General features: G+C 42.9%; 1 protein-coding gene across 3 annotated transcripts in view; it reads left to right on the forward strand.

Annotated features, from left to right (window-relative positions):
• TOM1L2 (target of myb1 like 2 membrane trafficking protein) overlaps positions 1-24,576 on the forward strand; it is a 58,408-nt gene that overhangs the window by 2,101 nt on the left and 31,731 nt on the right. For all 3 annotated transcript variants that reach the window (XM_017823210.1, XM_017823211.1, XM_017823212.1), the window contains exons 2-5: positions 17,260-17,344; positions 18,275-18,353; positions 19,980-20,129; positions 24,459-24,534. In XM_017823210.1, coding sequence (XP_017678699.1) covers positions 17,260-17,344; positions 18,275-18,353; positions 19,980-20,129; positions 24,459-24,534 — 390 coding nt within the window. The remainder of the gene's footprint in view (positions 1-17,259; positions 17,345-18,274; positions 18,354-19,979; positions 20,130-24,458; positions 24,535-24,576) is intronic.

Below are 24,576 nucleotides of genomic sequence, written 5' to 3' on the forward strand. Positions count from 1 at the left end.
GTCAGGATATATGGAGCATATGTATAACTTGCTGTTTGTCCTCAGCCATCTGGGGTGTTTATTTCTGCTGCTGAGGGAGAGAAGTGCTGAGAGTCAGAGGATAATAATGAGAACAGTACAAGTTAAAAATTATTTTAGAGTGAATTTGCTTTGTTGTGTTTGGCCATCGGACCACCCCTGCCAGGACGAGCTGCTCCTGGGCCAGGCCTCTGCCTCATCTCTTTATTGACAGCTTTTTTAAGCATCAGTCAGTGGTTTGAAGGGACTTAAGAATTGGTAGGGGGGAGGATGGGAGCAGTAAAATCTGCTATTTTAGCCTCTTTAACTCTGGAGTGCAAAGGTTTTCACAGCTCTCACATCCCTTTGCTCGCTGCCAACTTTGGGGCTTTGAACACTGAGCTGCTTCCATCAGATAAGGTCAGGTGTGCAGCTTCCCTTAATGCAAAATTCAGCTGCACTTTAAGAATGGGTTTTTTTCACTCCCAGGGGGAAGAGATAGCTGCAGATTTTATTTTGGAAGACAAATTTTTCTGCTTCTCCTATCGCTGCCAGTTATCCCTTTCTGAGACAGCAGTAAAACAAAAGCATGCCTTGTTCTCAGACACTGCTATTTGCCCAGTGCTTCCACAGTTTGTTTTCCCAGTGAGCTTGTGGAATGTAATTTTCACTTATGTTTCTCTTCATTCTTTAAAAGAAACTGAATAATTTTGTATTTCTGTTTAAACATATTGTGTTGAACACAGTTGTGATGTTTTCAAGCAAGGCCTAACACTCACCATAAGGAAGAAGTGCAGAAAATCCTGTAGGTCCATCGGCACACCAAGAATGTGTGTTCTCTGCCAGGAAGCAGCAGAGGTTCATGTGAAGATTTAATTAGGGCTCTACAATGTCTGCAGATAAATGCCAGGTCTGAAAGAACAAAGATGTCAGAGAAGGTTTGGGGAGAGCCTAGAGAGGTAATACAAGGGATTTTCTCTTTTCTGCTCTTTATCTGGATAATGTCTGAAGCCAGGCAGGCTTTTTATGTTAACTCTTTTGCTTAATGTGGGAAAGTAATGCTGGGATGAGCTCAGAGGATTTGTAATGGAGATGGATAGAGTCTCCTGCATCTAAAGTGCCAATTGAAATGGCAGCCAGGTTCCTCATGGCTGAAAGCTACCTGAATTTTGGGCTGGCTTATATGGTACCCTCTATTCAATTCCCAGTGGTGTCATGGCAGAAACTGTATAAGCCATTACCATGGCTGCTAATTACAACCCTCTCTTAATTTTGCTGTAATACTTTGATTGACCTGTGGACACTGAACTGTCCTTGTGTCTTCAGCAAGGTCTTCTCCTGAGCAGAGGGGGTAGAGTTTTGGTGGGATGTTGTGTGGAAGGCAGGCAGCTGTGCCTAAGAGATTCCCGAACTCACAAAATCATTTTCATTCCATATTACATTTTGGCTGGAGGTTGCTGAGAAGGGAGGTAATATATAAATATATAAACTACAAATCCCATTCAAGATTTTGTAGTAGAATCCAAAACTTCCCAAAAGTCTTGTGAGGTGCTTTTCAGAAGATCCTCGTGGAGGCTGGTGAGAGTCCAGAGGGTGGAACTGGGTGCCGTGGCTTTGTAGGCTGCTGAGTATGTTGGGGTTGACAAGATCCTTTGTGCCACTGGGTGCTGGCCCTGTTCCTGCAACTGAACTCTTTATTTTTTTCCAATTAATACTGTAAATACTAGATCCTTAGAGGAAGTCTATTTTGAAAAATATCCTGACAAGCTGAGTAAGAGAAGAGCAGGAAGATGTGTAGGAAAGCAGCGCTGACAGAGTGCTCGCTGTGTGGAGAAGGGCTGGCCTGGGGAAAGAGCTGCAATTTACAGTAGTGGGAATTTGCCTTGAGATTCACCATCCTGCCATAAATTGCATTTTTATCTTTCTTTGTTCAACGGAGCCATCTTTAAAGTGTCACCACTCTATTCAAGGTTATTAGAACAAATACCCTTCCTGCAGGTTAGCGAAAACATCTCCGATGATTAAAGCTGATTGAATTACAGGAATGTGGAGTGCTGGTGACTTCTTTTTTTTTGGTCATTCTGCTTATTTGATATTGGCCATATGGCTTACACATGAGAACACAGGAAAACCTGGTTTAGTGGTTTTGTTTTTTTACCCTGGAGACTTCACAAAGGCTTCAGGAAAGTATTTATTTGTTTGAATCCAAACCAAGCCCTGCTGCTGCCCCCCTGCCTGGCTCCCTCAGGTGAGGAGGGCTGAGCTGGGACAGTGAGGTGTGAAATGAGGTGGTGAATGGGGGCATCGAGGTCCCTTTTGGTTGGGCTGTGAGTGCTGCTGAAATCAGCTGTTCTCCCTGCAGCCTGAAATCTGCTTGACCCGGAGCCAAAGACCTCCGGGAGAGACATTCAGCACCTCAGTTAAGTGCACTGAGACCTGAAAGTTAATTTTTAATGATATAGTAGAAATTAAGTTGTTCTGTGTGACTGGAGGGGGGTGGCTCAGGTGCTGCTCAGGGTTTACAGCCCTGGTCCCTGTTGATGAAGGGAGGTTTCAGAGCAGGGTGCTGGTCTGGGCACGTGCCTTGGAGTCTGGTTTTGGAGGAGGAACAGTGCAGTGATTTAATACAGAGTATTGTTTAAGGAGGCTACAAAAACAAGGTTTCAGCAAAAGATACAGAGGCACTTTATTGAAGCAACAGTGAGGCAGACAGCTTTTCAATTGATTTTTATCAAAGCACTTGCAGTTTCCATTCAAGGCTATTAAATTGATAATATATATGGTGGATAGTGTCTGTTTCCAGAGCTGCTGTTTTGTTCCCCCCCGTTTTTTTTTCTTTTTAATGGGAAAATGCTTGAGCTTGGGTGGTTTAAAACACCTTTTTATTTTCCTTACCATAAGAAGCACTTGAGCCCTTTCTTCACGTATGAATCTTAAAATAAAAATGGTTCCTAAATAAATGAGTTGATGGCTACATGCAGGAACAGAGAAATGCATTAGAGGCAGCAGCCCATGGCAGTCCTGTGGGAGGCATTAATCCAGGCTTTCTTGTCCACATTTTCCCTAAGTTCCCTTCAGAGTAAACTTACTACTTTGCTGTGCCGTAAGTGGAACATTTTTTTAAAGACAAGCCTTTTCCCAATGCTAGAAGTCAGTGTTTAAAGTGCACACCATAATCTTAGGATCTGCTCCCAATAAAATTCCCTTTTTGCAGCATGCTGTTGGGCTCTGAATCGTCTCTCTCTTCATTCATTGCATTATAATAAAAAGTCATTTGCATTTACCCATAACCACAGAAGCATTGTGCCCTGTTCTAAGGGAAGCTTTCCTCAGTACAAGGTGGCAGAAACTTTTCTTGCTGTGTCAAAAAGATGAGTTTTGTCTTTGCCAGCAGTGAAAAGGGCACAAGAAGTTCTCTCCTCAGAGTTTAAGTACTTTTTCTAGGTATTCCTGTAGCTGGTCAGTTGTTAGAAATGCAGCCCCCCACTGCTCATTCAGAATTGTGCTTGTCATGCAAAAAGAGAGTCTGATAAAGTGCTTTTAGTTTTAGAAGATTATTTGGATCTGCTTTCACTTCACGACAATGGATTATGTTGTAAGGAAAATCTCCATGAAATATGAAAATGGATATCTTTGCTTTTAAAGGAGCAAATAAATACTGAGTCATGAATCTGGCAACTTGGAGAGAAACTACATACACGTGTGAAGCTGGGTAATTAGTATAATACCATTTAATACTGGGTTTCTAAGACTGGATTTATTTTGTAGGCACAAAAGCAGATTGTAGTTCATGAAGGTATTATAACATGTATTTTTGGGTAATGCAGTTTTATCTCTTTCAGCACGATACGCTTAAGTGTGTATTCCATATGCTTCTAATATAAATCTATATGTGAGAGTGAGGGCAGCTCGTTCCCAGTTTGTTTCTGCTCTGTTCATGGACTCAGCAGTTTGGTTTTTTTTTAAACTGCATATTTAAAATATGCTTGACTAAAACCCACAGAAAATCCCCACAAACCCTTCCAACTGATCCAATATTTCACCCAAAACAATGTTCACAAAAAAAAAAAAGTATTGTGTGTTTTCCTTAGTTAAGAACAGTTTTAAGTTAGTCAGACTTTCCTTTGTTTTCATAAGCTACAGTGAGTTTTTAATTAACGATTCTTTGAAGGTGATGAAGCCATTTGGTGGCATCCTCAGTGCTAATGGTGAGTGGAGGGACAGCAGCAGCTCTGGCAGAAGTTTTGGTGAGATGATCCTTCCTGGGGAAGGTGCTGTGTGGCACCTGCAGGGCTGGGGCTCTTCAGGGCTGGCCCGGCAACCTCCTTCCTCATATGGTGTTTCAGACTTGACTAAAAATCATTTCACCCTTTGAGTTTTGGTTTCAAAATCTGTGCAATGTGTAGTTGATAGGGAGCACAGGGAGAAAGGATGTTGTGGGAGCCCTGAGAAGCGAGGAAGTGACCCGAAAACCCAGCCTGGGTAAACACAGTGATGAATCTGAACAGATCACCTAGAACTAGTTTTCCCACTTTCTTGTTTGCATCTGCCTGGAGAATTCCTTGTTTTCTGTATAAAAGAAAATTATTGCTGAGTATAAAAATCCTATCAAGAATAAATAAGCCTTGTTTTCCGTATTTGCTTATTCTGCTGATGGTTCTCCCTGGTCTTTTCCGTTACCACCAATGGCAAAGGGCTCATTTAAAACCGAGGATTTTCCAGGACAAAAGATACTGGTCTAAAGGCTTTGCTAGAGCTGGATCTCTCCTCCCTTAAGAGCAGCTCCTTTCCTCCAGGTAAACATGTCTTTACACAGCCCATGGAGCCAGATCTTCCCATCTGTAGGTAACTCTTCCCATTGCTCAAGAAGGGGAGATGCAAATAAATTCAGCCAGTCTATTACTGGCAGCACTGTCCTTAAATTGAAATATATGCTCTGTGATTGTCCCATACCTGCCAGAATTTTAAGGTGTGCTCCATAATGTAGTAACTGGTTTCAAAAACTAGGGAAGAAAAAATGTCCATGTATGTACATGCCCTGTCTGTGTCTGAGCAATTCCTGGCACGGCTGTGTGTGGACTATTTACTCATGGTGCTGTATGTCTCAGTTCACAGCATTTGGCAGCTCAGCGTAGTCTCAGAGAGCATCAGGAGACTCAAAAAAAAAAAAAAAAAAGAGAGGATATTCAGAAGAAACCTGTTGAATAATTTGGTTAGCTTGTAAGCCTGCTTAGTCCTTGAGAGTAAGGCAGTCTGTTCCCCAGCTGGTCCTCGGAAACCTTCTGGGTTAAATTACTTTGGGAAGAAATTCTTTGTTCAAATTCAGATCAAAGAAAACGTACACAAAGTGAAGGCACAGATTGGTGTCATAAACTGTGTTTGAATCCCAAGAACTGTGCAGAGCATTGGTTTCTTGTTCTTAAGGCAAGAAAGACTTTGTTGCATCCCAAATGTGGTCGGGAACGTTGTTAACTTGGGCATGTTGCATCCTCTGTATTTTCATGGGATAAATCTACTGCAAGAAGTGTGACTGGCTTCGTGTTTGACCCAAGTAACAAAAATGCATGTTTCTTGCCTAGCTGAGTAAATGCAGAAAAGTCCCTTTTTAAAATCTGGTATTTCCTGACTTTTTTTTTTTTTAACTTTTATTTTGTCTCAGTTATAGCTTTCTGCATTTATTTTCCTTTTGGAAGGAAGGGGGGTCTTTCCTTGCCCATAAACACAAAGAGCTACCTTGAGCATATTAAATAAATTGCAAGCTTCAGCAGCTTTGCCAGCAAATTTTGGAAAGTTTTTATGATATTCTGGGCCTACAGGCTTGCAGTGTTTCGCAACTCCCAATCACTTTGTCTTCTGAGACTAATAAATATGTCTGTTTGCTCCAATCAGTTAACAGAGTGTTAAGGAATTTCACCAGTTAATTGCTTCCTAATTTAAGATCAGGAGAGAAAATATGCAAACTTTATTGGAATATTTCATTTGGATTGAGTCTGGAAATCCATCTCCACACTGTGACCCAAGTTATTTCCTGGATGCTGTCTGGTATTTTCCTGAGCAGTTGTTATGGGATATAGGCATGATAATAAGATGATTGACAGTGGGAGGTAGAGGTTAAGCTGGATGCAGCATATATTTGGGATTGGGGTACTCTTATTTCACATTTAAGCTGTTGTAGTAAATAGCTTGTTTTTTCATTATCTTTGAGCTGCCCTTTCTCTGATGATTTTCATTGTTTTAATTAGAAAGGTATTTTGCTGAAAAGAGCGATCTCAGACCTTTGTGAAATTTTCTGCTAGTACAAATAATGGTAAATCTGAAATCACTTATTAGACAAGAAGTTGTTATGGCAACTATAAGATGGTTGGCTAATCAGAGAGTGAGATCAGTTTTTATTTACAAGTGTAATGAGCAATTAAGTTTGAGCAGCTGTCAGACTTGGAAAGTGATTAAAGTTCAGCAAACAACCCAAATGGGTCAGTGTTCAGTTCTGATGGTCTTCTGACTCTGCAGCTTGATCATCTGTGGGTTTTACCTACTATAATTAAAACTGCCTTTAAAATCCCCATCCGTGCCAATGACTTGGCATAGCCAGTGAGTAATGAAAATTCCCTTTTCCAGCCGGGTTCTTTAACAGGTATTGACCTGGAGTCTTGCTGTGGGTAATGAGGTATTTCACGTGTAGCATTCCTTAAAGCAAAGCTCAGTTTGGATGCTGGTTTGCAGAATCGTCTCCTGGCTGTCGGTGATCACCAGGAGGGAGCTGAAACGGTGCAGCCTCGCTCAGGGCTCGGAGCACCTCTAAAGGCTCTCTTTCATTAAAGGCATCATTATGCTGTTGTTGGTTGCTTAGGAAGCTGCTGCTGGGCTCATAGGAAGGACGTGCACAGTGTGCATGAACATCAAACCCAAAAGAAGGGCAGAAAGTCTTGATTCACCCAGAAACGTACAAGAATGCCCAGGAGAGCCGGAGCTGGTGAAGCTCACTTGTTGGGCTGGTCACCAGTGACAGGGCAGGCTGCTGGTCCTCATGGCTTTCCCAAGCAGGAGCTGGTTCTCTGCAGATTCTGGAAGATTGGATGTGTTCACAGTGGGAAAGTCACCTTCCCATCCATGTTCTGCACCAGATCAGCCTATTTCATTGCTGGGGTTTGCTTCCCTGCTGCACGTGTTAAATAAGCCAAACTGTTTGTAAGCCTTACTCAAACCCTGTGTTTTAGTTAGAATTTTAACTGTCCAAGGACCAGTGGAGCTGTTTTCCGAAAGTATGCTGTAGTCCCCTGATACATTTACATTTTTATTAATTTTGCCACACTAATAGTGTGATGTAATGGAGGTGATTGCAGTGGAACGTGAAATGGACTGGGACAGCTCCTGACCTGAAGAATTTACGAAGTCGTGTGACTAGATAACACAAGTTGCTGAATGGGGACTTAAGGGAAAATTAATATGACAGTCTCAGAAACAGGCATTTGCATACTTGACCTAAACTTCTGGTATTTACATTTTCTATTTATCAGTCTTTTCCAGGCTTATCTATGGCAGTGGCACATGAGAAACAGGGCTGTAGAAACGGAGCAGAATTTTTAGCAGGGTTATTAGAGACCAAGAAATCCGCATTTCTCAGCCTCCAAGATGGGATTGCACACATGTGTGTTGTTATTACTGTTGCCTGATTTGCTCTAGGGTTTCCTGAGAAGATTGTTTGGGAGTGTTTATCTGCTAAGCTTCTGCCGGCATAGCAAGCCTGGCTTCTTGGAATGGGCAGCTGGCAAAGGAGCCCTTCAGTGACCGCAGCGTTGGCAAAAGTAATTCCTGTTACCCAGTGGAAGAGGAGCCAGCTCTCCCCTCTTCCCGTGGTGAAAACACTTAGTGTATTCCAGACGCTGATCTTCAAGCCGCGGAGATCTTGAAGAATTGGAAGGGGGTTGGAGCTGGCTGCCTCTTGCATAGGCCTGCTGTGGTCCTGGAGAGCAGTGTGAGGGAAGGCTGGAAAACTGAAAAGCAAATTGGAGCTTTCACACTAGAAAACGTGAGCTGTGAGCCCTCAAAAGCTGCCGACTCCTCTGTCTAGTTCACTCCACGTGTGGGATAACTGTGGTTTTCCAGAGGACGCAACTTCATAGTTGTAGATATGTAGGAGAGCTGGGGGTGGGAACGTGGAATAGTTACTTTAGGAGTTGTTTCATTTCATTCATAACACATTTTAATTACCACATATGAACGTTTGCTTAAAAATCTGCTGTAGCAAGGGAGTAAACTTGTTCTTGTAACTGCTTCCTTGTAGGAATGGGAGATTTTGCCTATTTTTTCCCCCTCACTAAATAATGTTTCAAGTTTATTTTAAGCATGTGAAAATGTGGGCAATTGACTCATAACCTGTAAAAAATAATACAAATAATACTAATGTAGGAGCCTGATGATTCTCTCTGCTTTATAGTTTGTTTGCAGCAAACAACATGTTACAAGTGAGCAGGTGGGAGGGGGAGTTTTAAATATATGGGGATGGATTTTTAGAGTTTGCAGCTGACGTGGATTAAAAATTCTTAGAACATTTCATCCATGAAAGGCAATTAGTTTTGTTTTATGAATATGAAAAGCACGTAGCTTGTAAGTACTGGAGTGAAGTCCCAAGTGAGTTATTAGAACTTGCTTTACTCATGTAGTACAAAATTAGCCATCAAGAGCTGATAGATTTCAAATATAGCTCACTGACACACTGATCATCCATAACTTTTCATAAAGACATTTTTTGGGCTCACCTGTAATTACTGGATGCTGTTGAAGTCCTGAATGGGGAAGGTAGTCACAGATCAGGACACCTTTTTGCTCTTGATGGTGATTACAGCATATTGTGCAGCTGAGATATTGAATCGTGATACCTCTCTGCCCTCTTTCACAACTTTTAGCTGCTCCTTTCTCTCAGATTCATAAGTTAAGGCTGATAAAATGAATGGAGTTTGCTCTTTTTTTTTATTTTTGGCATTAGGATAAATTTATGTATTAGATGGTTTTTTTGGAATATCCAAGTTCTTTGTGTGACTTGTCTCAGTGGTGAGAAAAGCTTCTCAGCTACTATCAGGTGTTTTGAAAATTACTATTTTTCAGCTTCTTTTCCTGGTTTCTTTGTCTGGATTTTTTTTTGCAGTGAGGGAGAGCCAAATACTCAGCTGTTAAGAAATTTGGTATTTCCAGTGTTGATCAACCGATGTTACTCATCCAGTACGTCAGTGTTTTAACACCTGAGATTCTCAGTTAAGGAACTGGTAGCCCCAGTTAAGGAACAAGGTCATCCGAATTCCACGGAGAAATTAAAACAGTATAAAAACTCTTTGGCAAGTGCTGAGCTAAAATCCAAGTTCTGCCTGTGGAAATGACTAAACGTCAAGTTGTTGTAGAGCACTGGCTACTGTACAGTGGCCAAAGGAGGAGGAGATTTGGGTGACCACCCCAATTCACTGACCTGTTTAAACAGTGCTGTGCTGATAAATTCTCCCCCCACGGAGTCACACGGACACGTCGCAGCAGTGGAATTTAGAAAAGGCAAATCCGAGGGAGTCTGTTTTGTCACCCGGGAGGCTTTAATTTATGGTTTTGTGCCTCTCATCCAGAGAAGAAAGATGGACACTCAGAGTGGGATGATATTAAACTGCTGGAAGTGCCGCCTAATAGATCACAGATGTTTGTCAAGCAGCAAATCATCATCCCCCCCGACACAGCAGGACGAGGGGACACTGTCACGAGATGTGACGTGTCATAAAGGAACATTGATTTGTTGCTCCCCTACAGTAAATCACACAGCAAACATCTCCATTCAAATCCATTAAAATCCATTAATACAGGGCGTAGATTTTAAAACTGCTCTGACATTTCTGACTGAAGGCTTTGGCGTTATCGATTCCTGACGTGAGCGGGTCGCTGTTTGTCAATCGTCAAGTAGCACCATCGTCTGAATGTCACGGGGTTTGCAGTGAGGTGGGAATCTGGCCAAGGTCACTGCTGAAAGGGATGAAGAAACGTGCAGTGCAGGCTGAATTTTGGGGGAGAGTGCCTCTGAATCATGCAAATGACTTCATGAGCTGGGAGCTGCTGCCGTATGACCTCGCGCTGAAGGACAGCTATTTACGGTACACGGGTCAACATGTGAGCTCTAATGAGTGTCAGGGCATGGGAGGAAGGAGGTTTTCTGTGCTTTCTTTCTAAAGCCATGTAGAATGGAAAAGTCAGAGGGATTTCACTGGGTTTTAAAGAAGCAGTAGTCTCTCTCTGCCATCTGTTTTGGAAGAGAGCAACTTACATACACATGTCATTCAGTGGAGCTTGCTGTCAGCAGCAACAATTTCTGCTGATGGGGGAACTTCAGGGAGAAGATTCGTAACAAAAGTCTTTATTGTATAGAAACACACCGTTCTTCTTGGGATCCTGCTTCCAAATGCCTTTAAGGACTGGGACTAAACCACTGTTTGTGCCTGAGATGAACATCTGAGTACAGAAGCTGCCTGGACCAGGTTCCCCTGCCAGGCCATTTTTGTGCAATACAAGAGGGGACGGGAAAGTCCACCTGGTTTTACACCCTCCAATGCATCAAGACCTTTGAGATGTGACAAACTAAATGAGTCAGGCTGATATGCTTCCTTGCCTGCTCTGATATTACTATAAGTCTTTCTGTTTTGTTTTTCTTTTAGTTCAGGTGAAGCTCTGATCTGAGTATGAAAGAAAAATCTTCTTTGTTGTACAGCTGTTAATATTGGTTTAATATGTGTTAATCCATTCACCTTGCTCTGTTTCTGAAACTGCAGCACAGCTATGCTCAGTTAATCACCTGGAGTTTCAAGCTCCCGAGAGGCTGAATTTGTGGGAGATGGTGGGTGATGTCTTTCCTGCAGCATATCTAAATCACAAGGATGTTGTAGCGTGGCTGTGGCTGCCATGTGATCCTTAAAAAGGCACAGTAATTACGTACTACATATTCATGATTGCAGGTACATGTGATTTGGAAAGCAGGTTGGACGAAGTTTGGCATTTAGGTGGCACCTTCAAAAAGAAGAAAACCTGAAAGTCAATTGGAGAAAATGACAGTTCCCAGTTTACTGCTGTACCTTCCGACAGCACTCCAGCTAAATACTCATTAGGACTGCACATGTGCATGCCCATGCTGTCTCGTTATTTTATTTTAACTTAGACTCCACAGCCATTACCAGCTATGATTATTCATTTATTCAGCAGCAGAAACTTGGGCAAAACAATGAGTGGAGGATAGATGACTAGATCCCAAAGAGTTTCAACGTGAGCATAGCTAAAAATTGAGTGAAAAAATCCCACCAGTCAAAGGGGATGGCCAGTGCTGCAGCAGTCCAACCCAAATCACGCTTTCTGTAATGCCCTGCCGTTCAGACTGAGCCCGTTTGTTCTAGCTGACTGGCTTTTTCCTTGGAAGTGTGAAGCTCAGCATTTTCAGAGCAGTGTGAAATAAGGAATGTAGAAAAAGGACTTGGAGCAGTGAGGTGGCTAATTGAAAAATGCTCTTGGAGCCGTGCGCTCTAACAAAGAAGCTCTGGCAGGTTTTTATGAGTAAGTCGCTCCACAGTTGAGTTTTGATCTTGAATTTCGAATGAGTCGCATTTATTTTTTAATAGCAGTGTTTTGATCAAAAGGAACAATCCTCCTGTTGGTTACCATAATGCCTAAGTGGCCGTGACTGTCTTTCTAAAAGCAAATATAGAGAAACAAGAATAGACTGTTGGGTTCAGGAGTGTCCAAGTGTGTTATTTGAATGTGTCTTCCAAGTGATGTGTCTTGAACTCAGCAGGTCTGTGAACGCTGAGGGTCTTTAGTCTTATCTTCATTTTGCTTGGACAGCTGAAATATGTTTCCATGGCCTCTGGATGGTCTTTCCCCAGGTCTTATCGATGGTGCTGTGCAGATCATTGATGATTTGTTGAATCCAAGAGAGACAACTGCAGTCACAAATGTAATGATGCTTTAAAGCAAAACAATTCTATAAGCTACACCTCAGAGATGTCATTGTTGAGCAATCTTGTCTGGTTTGCATTGCCTTGCAAAACTCTTGATTTTTTCCTCAAAGTCCAGTCTCTAAAAGCATTTTGCTTTTGCCTTCAGCTGATAGCCCTCACTTCTGAGAGAGCAACACTGCACTGAAGGGAGGGCAACCAACAGGACAGAAGTGAAAAGCTGCTGATAGTGTGGCTTCTTCTGATCCCTGTCACATATTATGCAGAGTGAAATATAACACATCTGACTGTTTGATTCACTAATTTGACTTGTGGAGCACAGCTGGTAGGCAGGTGGACTGTTAAGAGACAAGACAAAGATCTAAGATCTGCAATCTTCTGAACTTCCAAGCAAAAAAAAAAAAAAAAAAGGCAGCCACAAAAAGCAAGATGTTTTATGCTGCTTGAACAGCAAACGCTGTTGGAGGGAAGGGGAGAAGTTTGGAATCAGAACTTTCTTGCTTTTGGATCTCTCTAACATGATGGACTGGTGTGCATGTTTCTTTGCATAAATAGGAGGTGATTTTGTGCGTGTAATTCATCCCAAATGTATGAATTGAGAGCCTCTGAAGCATCTGAAACATCTGGAGAAGACCCAAGAGAGAAAACTGTGATTTCTCCAAACACAGAGATCTGTTCATTCATGAGATTCTCTGGTGTTCAAACAGAAAACAGCAGTTCTGCTGTTTTCATTTAATGTTAATTTCTAGCTAGTGCCACCCTTTTGTCTGTGCCATTCTGCACCACCACAATGACTTATTGGTGGACCTTTTGGGGAGATTTTTACCTGGCCCTGTCATCATTCAGCTGGAATAACTGCTCTCTGCTTCCAGCAGTCAGATTTTCAATCTCAGCTGCTTAAACATACATATGGCACGTGACTGAAGTAACAGAAAGATTTCAGCTTGTGCAGTGCAATCCTGATAAAAATCTCCAGGCTCTCTCCATTGGTAGGTTCCATATAATGGTCAGAGGTGAGATTGGAAGGGGGAAGCAGGGAAGAGTGAGGAGTTCTGCTTTATCTCATCCATACGTGAATACAGGCAAATTTTAAGAGTTTATCAACATTGGAGCAGAAGTAGTACGGGCAGAACAGGGCTGAGAGGAGCCTCTTTAGGACAACCAGTGCTGGTGTTTCTCTGTGAGGTCACTTTTGGGCTGGGTTCAGGATGGGAGGTAAAAGTTCTCCTAATTTTTCCTGCATTTATAAGATAATTCCTGCCCTGCCCTGTGCAACCTGTTTGTTACGGGGTGATTACACGGGAATTTCTGACCTGATTTCCTTGTGGTGACATCTCAGGTTGGAGCAGGTTGCTTGGGAAGAGGTTTGGCTGGGGGTGTGTGCCCGAGACTGTTTACACCAGGAAGTTTACACTACTGAACCTTCTGAATTCCATAAAATGTCCAGGATTTCAGCGTGAGCAGGGAAATGCTGATACTGCCATTTGGCAGAGTGTGGAAATGCGGCCACAAGAGTTGGATCTCAGAGGGAAGGTGTGAATGAAAAAAATAGCACAATTTTTTTCTCCCTTTTCTTGCAGACCACAGATGAGCTGGTGCTGCCTGTGCATATGCAGTGCCCGAGGTCTGCCACGTGTCAGGCGTGCAGGGCCAGATTGTCTTTCTCCCTACCGGAACATTTATGCTTTAATTTGGGACACGTGGTGGGAACTGATAGCATCTTGTTTCAGAGAGAGACTTTCTGATAATCTCACTGGTATCAAGCCTCTGTGTGAGACACAAACTCCCAGGCCAAGCTGTATCCCAGCAGTCTGGGAGCGGCTCTGGAGTCAGGAGCTGTGCAAGGAGCTCTTGGCACCAGGCTGGGAGGTGCCAGCCCTTCTGTGATGCAATTAAACTATACCAGAAACTTCAGTTCAGGGGGGACTCCTCCACATCACCTTCTTGCTTGTCTGATTTAACATTTCTCATTGCACCCTGGAATTCTGGTCACGTTCCAGAGTCCTCATGTGAACTAGTGCCATTTAGGTGCCTTTTAATGAGTGAAAAAGGTGGAGGAACTGGTCACTCTTTTAAAGGAGATTTGTATGATTTGCATGCCATTCCTTTGCTGTTCTGTGATAGTTTCTGTTATAAAATCTGTTTACCTTGTCTGTCATATCTATATGCTGTTTGAGGAGGAGCCTCTGAGAAATGCAGGGCTTCCAAAATGTCCGTTAAATACTGGACAGGTTTTTGAGTATTTTTAATTTACTACATTTTGTCTGTGTTGGGCAGGGGTTCTCTAACAGATGAGTGCAGGCAGAGCTGTTTCACCAGAAATCCAGAACTAAAACCTGCTGCGTTTTGGTTCTGGAAGAGCTCTACAGGCTTTCAGTTCATTGCAGTGTAATATTGCTCTTCAAACAAATCCCACCCAAACCTTCTCTGCAGCCAGTGAACTCCTTTGTACAGCTGAGAGAGCACTGCAGCAGCAAATCTGGGTCACACACCCTACAAAGGACACACGACTCCAGATGACAAGTGCTCGTGTGCTCCCTGTTGCTGAAAAAGAGACTAAAATTAGCTTCCGACTCTTACTTGAATTAAAAATTACCCAAGGGGAAAAGAACTAATTCTCAAGAAGACAACTGTTATGTCTTAAACCCACACAGTCTCAGCCATGTATTGCTCCCAACTAAAGAACAGAAATGCAAAAATAAAAAAGCGATAACCAAGGTTTTTGGGAGAAAGGGGATTTTGTTTTCCCTAGAGCATCTCAGGTGGGGAATACGAAGGAGGTTATTCGGGGGCCCCAGATGAGTGTTCCAGTGCTGAGCTCCATACTGTGCTGCAGCAGCATCTCTTCACTCTGCCATCTTCAAAACACCACAGTTTTTACCTGTGGAGTGCTGCCATATCCACATTTTGTCAAAATAAACCTTAACTACATGGGTTTTAGAAGAGTGAATTGGCTGCCAGCACAACTTTGTGCAGGATCAGCATTTTCCATAATCATATATAAAAAGTGATTATAGCAGACCAGAGAGTCTGAACATCTCTAAGACACTGATGCCAAATGCTGTCAAGAACACACAAATTTGTTAATATATTTTAAGATTAAGGAAACAAATTGTGTGCCCAGCTTCAGGAATACCTTCTCTTTAAGGCATAATCTTTTATTTTGGAGCATTTGGCTTAAACATCCTTAGCAGCTCTGGGGATCACCACCTCCAGCAGATCAGATGTAGTGATATTTTTCTTTATATCTCTGACTATTAAGGTTTTCTTTCCAAATGTTAAATAAAATGTTTTCCTAAGCAACAAGGACTATATGGAGCTGAAGGCAAATCACATTCTGTAGCAATAAAACCTTATGTACAGTATAGGAACAAAAAGCAACTAATAAAAGTGATTGTTACAAGTAGCTTTGCACAAAGATAAATTCCTGTATCCCAGAATACATTAAGTAGCTCTGCCTGCTGTATATTAACAATACTCAGTAATCTGTCCAGTATTTACTGGACATTTTGGAAGCTGTGCATCTCTGAAACAGAAAGAATTTTCCTTGACCAAAGTCAACTTTACCACGAGGTGGTATGGCTGAAAAAGGTCCAGCTGGGAGTTTTTTAGCCTCTGTTCCCTCCCTGGTGGGTGCCTTGCAGTGCTGCTGCTCAAAATGGGAAGTGAGGTCTGAAAAGAACATTCTCCTGTTCCATAATCTCCTTTTCCATGGTGTCCTCTCCTTTCTGCTCAGCTCTCTCTGCTGGGATTTTGCATAGCTGCCAGTTTTTTGTCTCAGACTTCTGTAATTACTGTCCTTGGTGGAGCTGTTTTAACCATGATTCTGGGGTAGAGGAGTCACTGCAACTTGAATTACCCAGACACAGTCTTTCTCCAAATAATGTCCCATAATTATGGCCTGTGGGCATCTGTATCCTCAGTCACAGTGATGGAAATGTTAATAGAAAAAAACAGTGTTGGTAAACAAAAAGAGAGATGTGAAGTCCTTGGAGCCTGGTCTTCCCAAACAAAATCTGCCTTGTTCCAGGGGACAGATTGGGGTTGGATGCAAAGACAGAAGGATAGTTGGAGAAAATGGTACTTGTGGTTTGGTTGCTGCTTTAAAATGTTTAAAAGGTTTGTTTTTTTTTTCTTGGTTTACTTTACATTTTAAAAATGCTTTTGTTTACCCTGTTTGCCTTCTAGCATTGGATGCCAGGGATTTGTAGAAAACCCAGACTAATTTAGAGGAGAAGGTCATGTTTGGCTCGAAGGTCCCTTTTTTTAGGTCTCTCTGGTGACAAGGCTTTACCTTCAGCTCATCATCATTCCAGACTGTGGGTAGCTGATAGGATTTGAATGCTGCAAGTGAGGAGTGTGAAAAATTCCAGGGATGTTCTATGCACTGCTAGACAGAACTATATTGATTTAGGAGGAAATCCCAAGGAGGAAATAGTTCTTGTCAACTGATTACTACAAGTTACGGTTATGCTACTCTTGCAGACGCCTATAAATTAAACTGCCAGCAGTTGGCATCTGCCACTGTCACAGTGCTATAGGTCATCCTTCCCTGGGAACTGAGTGATGCCAGAGTGACTTACCTGCCACAGAAATACTGAGGGAGGATCTGGGAGTTGGGAGGAAGGCAGAGTGTGCTTGGGAAGCGTGTAAGTGGCCCCAGTGTGGAGAGGAGACTGAGGACCTAGTGTGGGACAGAGGGTCTGTCCTGCCTGACTCCCTGGCAAGCAGATATGGAGGGACTGTGGTACAGGAGCCCCCGGCACAAGAGGTGCCCATGAGTGATATCATGACCTGAACTGTTATGTACTGAATGTTTTCACATGGTAGTGGTTCTTTTTATGCTGAAATTCCTTGAATTCTGTCTCCAGGTTGCTCTTTTTCCTCCCTCGACTCACATGGAGGTATTATCTGCTAAAGCAGGGAAGAGATCATGCTGATTTTGGGGGATATTTTCCTACCTCATACCTTGCCAGCAATGCAGCATCTGAGGAGTTTAAATTGGAATTAGCTGACATTTTCCTACTCTCCCAGGAATTCAGGAGTCTTTGAAGAACAGCCCATCTATGTGGGCTGAAGGTAGTGAGCTTGAGGGATAATTGATTCTGTCTGGAAACCTCTATGCTGATCCCTAAAACCAGGAGGGAAGGATTGACATTGTTTACTGTCAGTGGGGATTTGGTTTTTTTCTGCTTTTTCACTGGATAGTTTCAGCTCGGAGTAACTGAAGATGGATTGAGGTGCAGACCTAATCAGGAAGATGTGAAAAGATTTATTTTTCTTTACTTTACAGAAAAGGCCACAGATGGCTCTTTGCAGAGTGAAGACTGGACACTTAACATGGAGATCTGTGACATTATCAACGAGACAGAAGAAGGGTATGTGCTACTTCAGCAGACTTTGAAAGGTCCCTGAACACGATCTTACTCAGCATGTGAGGAGGTGCAGCGAGGCTGGGGGCAGGTGCTCGTGGTTTGGATGCAGTTTGCAGATCACTTGCTTAGTTTTCCTGCTCCTTGGACATTTTCTGCTCTTTAAACCTTTTGGAAAATACTGTATGATACAGTACTTGCAGTACGCAGGACCAGGTGCACCTACCATAGTAGGAAAAAATTCTTCACCGAAAGAGTGGTCAGGCATTGGGATACACTGCCCAGGGAAGTGGTGGAGTCACCATCCCTAGAAGTGTTGAAAAAACGTGCAGATGTGGCACCTGGGGACATGGTTTAGTGGTGGGCTTGGCAGTGCTGGGTTAATGGTTGGACTCAATGATCTTAGAGGTCTTTTCCAACCTAAATAATTCTGTGATACATTCTGTGGTCAGTCTCTGCTTGGGAGGGCTGGCATGAAAAATGTATTCTTGGAGAGGGTGTCGAGTTTGTATGTCTGGGGCTCCTGATTTCAGCAGGTGTATCTCTTTGCAGCGCTGCAATGCCTTTAATTTCAGCTGTTTGTGTGGACAACTTCTCTGACACACCTCCTTCAGCACCAGAAAGCTGTGCTGCTTGGCAGTCTGCAGGAGAACTGACCACTGCTCTTATGCCCTGGGCCTTTGAGTGGCTGTCAGTCTTCCCTACCTGATCAGCAGCCTGGATTTTTGGAGACTTCAGGCACTCCTGCAGTCCTGACTTCTGTGATACCCTGTCTCCTCACGTAATTCTCCATGATCTTGGTTGTAGTCAAGTGATCTGAAGTTAACACACATGCTTATGTCCAGACAGAAATGGTAAAGGATTCCCTTTCCCACAGTTTATGGGGTGTGAGAAGCCTGTCTAAGCTGTCTGTTAAATGGTGTGTTTCTCCTTCAGGCCCAAGGATGCCATTCGAGCGCTGAAGAAGAGGCTGAATGGAAACAAGAATTACAGAGAGGTCATGCTGGCACTGACGGTGAGTGGGGGCAGGCTGGAATGCCCCAAAGGGCAGAACCCTGCTCCTTTGTCATTTCCCTTTTCCTGGCACTCTCTTGAATGTACACACTATTTCCTTTAACAGCCACTGCTCTGCCCTTTGCTTCTCTCCAATTGCCTCCTTACTTCCTCGGGGAGTGTTGCTGGAAGCTTTGCATAGCAGTTTTCTGACTCAATTGATTTCTGCTTTTTTTCATGGCTCTTATTCTTCCCGAGTACTGTCTGAGGAAAGTTAAAGTAGCCCAAATGAGTCTGTTACTTCCTGAGGTTTTCCTTTCTACTCTCGTCTCCCTGTGTCCAACCATTCCTCCACTCCAAGGCAACAGCTGTGGGCATATTTGCAAGTGAGGATGATGAACTTGCCATATTTTCAGCTTCATCAGTAGCTGATGCACAATTTCCCTTGGGAATGAATCTCTGTAGGAGACTTGCATTAATTTGCGCTGATCTAATTTCACTCAATAAAGTGTAAATTATATTCTGTGCATTTAGGCAGCACTGCTAAAGGTGTGGGATAATTTGCCAGTGACCTTTCCTGCTGATGACTTTAGCTGGGGGTTTCCTGGGAAGTGCAGCACCCCTGAGCGTGGTGCTCTGTGCCACAGTGACCTGAGGAATGAGCAGCAGGAACTAGATGGAGTTATCCTGCTGTGGGAAGGTGATCTGTATGATTCTTTCACGGAGCTCTTGTTGCATCTCCCTGACGAGGCGTAACCGTACTTTCTGTCTTCTTGCCATTTCCTATCTGGATTGTCATTTTGACAGATTACCAAAGTCCAAACCATGAGATTATCCATTGTGCAGGAAAGAGAGAAATTCATCAGGAATGAGCCCGTGTCATCATGGCTGATGAAAGTAGCTGAAGTAGGAGAGTAATTACAGACTGCTCAATACGGAGTCGCAGTGGTTATTAGGCATGGCTGTAAGGAGAAGTGACGCCTTGGATTTATCTCCATGCTAATCATGTTCTTCAGAGAAAAATCAACAGCTGTTCTTCCATGGCAGTTGAATGGCAAGTGGAAGGTGCCTCCAGCTAGGTTGCAGGGGGAAAATGTGTCAAAGTATAACCTGTCAGAGCATTCACAGGGGAGTGTTTTGAATGAGTGAAGATCATTCACCTGAATTCCCAACTCTAAAACATGGCTTATAGCTCGGAGCAACTAGGTCCAGCTGTGTTCCAGGCACACAGAAAATGGTGGAGTGCCACAGCACAATAATATCTCACTGTGACAGGGTGTCCTCTGTCTTACCTGCTCCTGATGTGCTGCTGTGTACTTGACTGTTCAGCTGCGCAGGCTGAAAAGTTCTGCTCTGAAGAGGAAGAAACTTTCTTTACCTTGAAAACAGGCAAAGGTGGATCACAGAAATGCCCAATATATTAATGGTGGGTGAGGTACAGCTAAATGTATGTATTCTCAATACATACAGGAAGCTTTTTGGTAAAACTGGGGAAGAAGGGAAGAATTAAGACTATAAGTGTAATTTCTTCTCTATCTTCTTGCCCTCCCATCAAAAACTTTAAAATTAAATGGATTAAAAAATCAGATGCCGTGTGTGTGATCAAGCTTTGCTCCAACAATGAATGGGTTTTTTTGTGTGTGTGTAGGTGTTGGAGACCTGTGTGAAGAACTGTGGCCATCGCTTTCATGTCTTAGTGGCAAACCGTGACTTCATCGATGGTGTTCTGGTGAAAATCATCTCGCCCAAGAACAATCCCCCCACTATTGTACAGGATAAAGTCCTAGCACTGATTCAGGTACCCAGCTTGTCTCTGCTTCCATATGTTGCTGCCTGAAATAAGGACTGTCTGCTTCAATGCTACGCATCGCTAAACATGCTGTCATCGTTAAAAACGTGGCAAGGTTTTTATATATAAAATCAAACAATATATCCAGATTGGCAGGGAAGAGCAGACATGCACACACATAGATATTTTATCCAGGGAGAACTGTCTGGATTTGAGTTAGAGAGATACCACTCTACTCTAAAACAGGAGGATTTAATAGAAGATAAATGGATGGCTTTGCAATTTAACAGTCGTATCTTAGAAGCTGGAGACTTGCTGCTGCAGTGGGCTTGTCATCTGAGGCCAGGAGATTTCAGAGGCTCGTGCTTTTGGTGTCAGCTGCAGAACATTTGCCTTCCTCTGTCTGTTTTCCTGACCGTAAAATGGAGCTGTTTCCCTCCCATTAGAAAGCATTCTGCATTCCTTTCAAAGACGGTTATAGAAGAGTAAATGACCATATAGGAGTTAAAATGGTTTTGGTGTCTTTTCTCTGCTATTGTGCAGTAAAAGCACGCTGTCAGATCCTTGCCTGCAGTGGGGAAGTTCAGACATGGGCCTGTCTGCCACTTCTCCTTCTGTGCAGCACAACAATAAACAGCCGTGTTAATTCCACAAACCATTAGCCACACATGAGGAAACATTGGTGCCTGCCTGGAGGAAATCTGACAATTATAGGAAGCTTTATCACTAAGCTTCCACAGGCTACTGCGTACACCAGAGACTAAAAGACACTGCGTATTTAAAATGATATAAACCTGCTGCAGTGTTCCTTGTGGGAAGGTATTTACAAATGCAGAGCATCATTTGCCAGATATACTTCTGATTTTTATGGCAAAGCATGCAGTTGGATTTCTGCTGTTTATTTGTTATTAGGATACAGGGATAGGGCATCGTTAGAGCATGACTGTGTAAATAAGTGATTTTCAAACAGAAAATAGGCAGGGTGATGGAATTAGGTGGGCATTGCATAGGGGTCTGTGGGGCCCCTTTATTTCTGGTCTCTGATTTTAAGGCTTTTTTTTTTTTTAATAGCACAAAATTAATGAAATTATTAAAAGCAATTCTTGTGCATCTGAGTGAGCCCTCCAGTGTCTGCCTGCTTGCAGTGACCAGGAGATGAGGTTAAATACTGTCACATAAAGAGAGACTGGGTGTGTTTCCATATTGTTTTAGAGAATGCTGGTTATGCTGGGTCCTAGATTTAAATGGATTCCCAGTCGTCAGTGCAGCTAAGAAGTAAGTGTTTGTAACATAATCAGAAAGCCACAGTCATTGCCTCAGTGTATTAAACAGAGCTTTATCTGAGGAGACTTAGTGCAGTAGAGCTAAAAGCCTCACTCTGGGTACTAAATGCCTTTTGATATAAAAAGCCTGAAAATTATGATGGTTGCCTGTGGGTGGGTTCTGTTAGTGTCTCTTTAGCTGGAGGTGGTAGGGGACTTTGTTTTCCAGACTGCCTGACAAGCTGGAAAGACCGATTGCAGTAGCTCATCTCAGGTGCCCTATGGACTCACCCCCCAAAATACCTCGTATGTCGTGACCACTTCACTCAGCTTAGACTTTGCTCTGTGGAGCTCCCTGGGGTTGGAGTTAACCCCCTTCTTAGGGGCTGATCTCTCAGCTCTGCTCCACCAACGTTGCATTTATCCCTTTCTGTGTCCCTTTTACAATTTGGTATCAGGGAATTAATAAGAACAGAAATGAGAGGATTAATAGCCCAGACTTGGAAGCATGGAAAAGAGCTGTACAAACTGTGCGTCTTCAGCCACACAGCTCTGGTATTCCTGGGCCTTTCCATAACAAGGGTAGATAAAGCTGCCATCCAATTTCTTATCTAGAGACTTGACTGTTTTGAGATGTTGAGCATCTTGTGTCTCACTTTCTGAACCTATTTCTCAGTGTACACGAATGAATATGTGTTACATAGTGCTTATCCTTCCTTCTTTACCCTTCTAAAAGGCCTTGGAAATATCCCTTGTCACTGTGCCCCTGGTAAGAGCTTGCCTGTCACCTCAGAGCTCATGCAACTTACTGCAAAGTAGCTGAGCACCCTCATCAAAGGTGTGAAGCACAGGAAGACTTTTAGTGGCATGCCAAATTCTTTTGAGGATATATGTAGTAAAAAGTGTCCAACACTGGCAAAATTATCTTGGGATGGTCCCTGATTTAGGGGCTGGATTTACAATGGTATTCAGTTAACCCGTTTGGGCACACTGAGGATCCAAGTGGGATTTATACAGCAGCATCCTGGAGTATCTATCTTTGATAGCCTGGTCTAGAGTCTTGGAAGATCTGAATTGAGTGTCACCTCTGTCCTGCACCTGTTTGGACAATGGGCAGGTCTCCTAAGCTCTAGCGTAGCTCCTTATCCATAAAGCAAAGCTAATATTACTGTTGCCTAGTTGGATTGTAAGCTGTCTAGAACAGGGATTGTCTTCAATGTGTGTAGACAGCACTTAGGACAATAGTGTCCTGTCCTGCTTGTGACCTCTGAGAGACATTAATACAGATAATGCTCCCAGCTCAGGTGAGGAAGAATACAAATGGAAGTGTCTCCTTTCTCCAGGACAGAGAGTTGCAGAAGAGAGAGAATACATTAAAAAGGTGGAGTGCAGATGAAGTGAGTTCAGTTTGCAAAATCTATAGGAAGCCAGTGAAAGAGGGGGTGCATTAGTACATCTTCTTGGACAAACAAGCCAAGTTAAAAGTTAGGGGTGGCAATGCAGCATATCTTGGCCTCTGACTTTCTTTTGAGTGATGATTATTAAATAGAGCATCCCTTGCCTAACATTTTCCACTCTTGCTTGCAAATAGAGTTGAAGTGGGGAACACCATTATGTAGAAGTATCATTAAGATGATTTGTGATGCAAATTGAAAATGCAGTGAAAGAGCAAAGTTGAAGTTACTTGTGCCATCAAAATCTCTTTTAGAACTGGGGATGGTTTGGAAGGTCAGTTGCAAGGAAACAATGGCTGTGTGCAGTCAGAGCTGTTTTCTCTGGCTCAGGCAGGGCTGTCTGGGCTTGCACTGCATTGGAACAGTTGATGCAGTTAATTTACTCTTAACAAAGCTGAGAAGCAAACCCAGGATTTCAGCTTGCACCTGATAATGGATTGTCTCCTTGACATGGAGGGTAGGAAATGCTCTTTCTCAGAATTGAACAGAAGAGGAATGCAAGTTAAATATTAATATTATTTCTTATCTTGCTTTGCTATCTTTGATTTCTGTCCTCTCAAATATCAGAAGTGATTAAAAACAGCTTTTAAAGTAAAAATAGTCAAAGAACTAGTGTAAAAGTGATGACTAAATGAATTAAGTTCAGAGCCCACACACCCGTCTCGCAGTAGTTCTGGATCCAGCATGCTGATACTCTGCCTCACATATGTGGGGGTTTGTGGAATGCTTCATTTTTTAATGGAGTCATAATATTTCAGTTTCTCTTTCCTCTAAATTTTTAATATTTGGCTGATTTCCAGCACAAGGGAGAGGGGGTTGAGGCTTTCAGGGTACTGTGCTCAGGATACAGCAGCTCTGTGAGTGCGGGAGCCTGGCTAGCCAAGAGAAGCACTTAGTACTCCCACTGAAGGAAAAGCTTAAATGTGAATTGAAGTCTTTTTAGACACCAGAGAATTCATGCAGGAGAGACATTATGAGTGTTCTGGCTGTGGGAAATTCTCCCTTTTAAACTTGTTCTTTGTGCCCCACCGGGGTGTCTGAGTGTTGGATGTGCTCTGTAGGAACCCGGGCGCCGTTAGTTCTGCTGCTCAGGGACTGCCTGTTTCACAATACAGGAACCTCAGAAACTACCTATTTTTATGAAGTTTGGTCCAAATAAAACACTGAAGAGAATGTGACAGCTGTGTTTTTTTCTTTGGCAACAAATGAGGATGCTTCACAAAGTGAATGGAGGTTACTGAAGATTATTGTATGACTCTATGAATTTTGCTTAGATCAATTGAATCTTTCACACAGACTTTTCCTGGTGGGTCACTGGCTATAGAATATGCCAGAAAGATCAGCATCAATCACTGCTGAGGAGAGGAGATTGGAAGAGGCTTTAATTTCATTCACAGATTTTGATGATGTCAGGCACTGTGCAGAGCTGCTGTGCACTAACTTCTGGTTTTTATTTGAATAAAATCTCTATGTGACTGTCTTAATAATATTTGCAGGATCTTTTAGACCAAGTCTTCCCTTTGAAGCTGAAATACATGAAAGCTTTTATAGTCAGTATCTGAGGTCAGGGTGGAGCTGGAGCTTTGGAAGGTTTATGGATGATAATCCCTCGTGTTTTCCAGGCTTGGGCTGATGCCTTTCGAAGTAGCCCTGATTTAACTGGAGTAGTGCATATTTATGAAGAACTCAAGAGGAAAGGCATCGAGTTCCCCATGGCAGATCTTGATGCTCTGTCTCCAA

The sequence above is a fragment of the Lepidothrix coronata genome, unplaced genomic scaffold (assembly GCF_001604755.1).
Source record: "Lepidothrix coronata isolate B3197 unplaced genomic scaffold, Lepidothrix_coronata-1.0 Scaffold101, whole genome shotgun sequence".
NCBI lineage: Eukaryota > Metazoa > Chordata > Aves > Passeriformes > Pipridae > Lepidothrix > Lepidothrix coronata.